Source organism: Orycteropus afer, unplaced genomic scaffold (genome assembly GCF_000298275.1).
Source record: "Orycteropus afer afer isolate SDZICR_OR568_19922 unplaced genomic scaffold, OryAfe1.0 scaffold00606, whole genome shotgun sequence".
Taxonomy (NCBI): domain Eukaryota; kingdom Metazoa; phylum Chordata; class Mammalia; order Tubulidentata; family Orycteropodidae; genus Orycteropus; species Orycteropus afer.
Genome location: NW_006922193.1, coordinates 61,898 through 63,769, shown reverse-complemented (window position 1 = coordinate 63,769; position 1,872 = coordinate 61,898). Strand labels below are relative to the sequence as shown.

At 56.0% G+C, this 1,872-nt stretch overlaps 1 protein-coding gene across 1 annotated transcript in view; it reads right to left on the bottom strand.

Annotated features, from left to right (window-relative positions):
* HTR5A (5-hydroxytryptamine receptor 5A) overlaps positions 1 to 810 on the bottom strand; it is a 34,573-nt gene extending 33,763 nt beyond the window's left edge. Inside the window, exon 1 of the mRNA XM_007956318.1 lies at positions 73 to 810. Within this exon, the coding sequence (XP_007954509.1) occupies positions 73 to 810 (738 nt within the window). The remainder of the gene's footprint in view (positions 1 to 72) is intronic.
* Positions 811 to 1,872: the final 1,062 nt, after the last annotated feature.

Here is a 1,872-nt window from a genome sequence, read left to right as displayed (position 1 = left end):
AGAGGGACTTGCTGGAAATAAAGCCTGTTCAAATTCAAGTAAAGTATTTTTAAGTATCACTATAACACCCACCTCCACAACTTCAGACATGGGTGTGACGCTGTTGGTCTTCCTAGAGCCCACGCGGAGCTTGGCAGCTTTGTAGATCTTCCAGTACACGAAAAGCACCACACAGAGCGGCAGGTAGAAGGCGCCCACCGTGGAAAACACGGTGTAGGATGGTTCGCGGCTCACCTGGCACTCCTCGCTGCCCTCAGAGTAGGTCTCCCCCCAACCGAAGAACAGCGGGGCCAGGGAGATGATGGCGGAGAGTGCCCAGGTGAGTGCAATCATAATGTTGGAGACCCGCTTGCGGGCGCGGAGTGTGTACTCCAGATGGCGGGTAATGGACCAGTAGCGGTCCAGGGCGATAGCTGTAACGTTCCAGATGCTGGCGGTGCAACACAGCACATCACATGTGATCCACAGCTGACACAGTCGCCGGCCCAGCTGCCAGCGGCGCCCGGAGAGCTCGTGTACCAGGCTCAGTGGCATGACCAGTGCGGCCACCAGTACGTCTGAGATGGCCATGGACGCCACCAGATTGTGCGGCACGCGGTGAAAGGTGCGCACACGCAGGATGGTAGCCAGCACCAGCAGGTTCCAGGCGAACGTCGCTGCCACTAGAGAGCCCAGCAAGGTCAGAATGAGCACACCGAAGACAGAGAGAAGGGGTGGCCTAGGACGCAGGTCTGTCCCCAGGCTGCGGTTGGTCTCCAAGGAGGAAGGGGTAGAAAGATAAAAATAGGTTAGGTTTACAGGCAAATCCATGTCTGAGTCAGGAATCCAGCCCAGGGTACGTGCAGAAGGGGCATTAAGGAGCACTAAGGTGGCCACTGCGCCCAGAGCCACTCCAACGGGGTTTCTGGGAAGTGCCTGTGAATTTGGCTCCGACCTCGCGTGCAAGTGAGCATCCGTGGGAGATGGTGTGGCAGAGAGGAGGAGGCTGAGCTGTGAGCCGCGACAAGTCTGAATCCGTCAGAGGCTCCGAAAGCTGAGGAGAGGGGCAGCACCGCCTTGCAGCTAGGGCCCGCCTAAGCGGTCACATGCCCAAAGCTGCTCCTCTTGGCGGAGAGGGCTGTCTGGTCGCCCAGAGCCCAGCATCTCCCAGGCTGCTGCTCACTTAGCCCGCTGGGGAGAAGCTGGGCAGCCGCGGGGCCTCTGGGTGCCAGGAGAGGTGCTGATGCGTCAGAGCTGTAAACTCCCGCTGCAGTTGTCTCCCTACCCGCTATCTCTTTCTCCTATCACCGGGTTGCAACCTCAACTCAGGTGCTGAGGAAGTCAGGCTTTCTGGGACCTGTTTTCTGCCCTTACTCCGTCCCCCTCCCTACATCATCTGGGGCTGCAGCTTGGAAGAGAGACCTCTGGCGCGCCCAACCGGACCTTCCTTATCAAAGTGGGGACTTATCCCTGCGTCAAAACATCAGCTGATAAGGCTGACTTTCTCCCCGCCTCTTCTCTCCCAGCCGCCCAGCTTTGAGGCTCAACGCCTCAATGGTGCTGCCGAGCCTGACGGAAACGAGGATCAGCACGTGGAAACCGATACGCTTTTCTGAAAACTTCCTCTAGCCAATCTCCCATCCCTCACACCCCTCTAAGGTGGTATAGAGACCTTGAGCGGGTTCTCAACTTGCCAGCAGGTGCTTAACTTTCAAACTCTGTGTTCGTAGTTCAAGTCTAAGATGATATACCTAGATTTTCTTCTGTGGAAGATTTCAATACACAATTGCTTCCTCCTTACACAGCACCAGACGCTTTCCTTAAAGATGTATTTCTTAACGGACATAAAGCAAGGTGGGAGTTACTGTAGTTTTGATTAAGCAAACCAATATT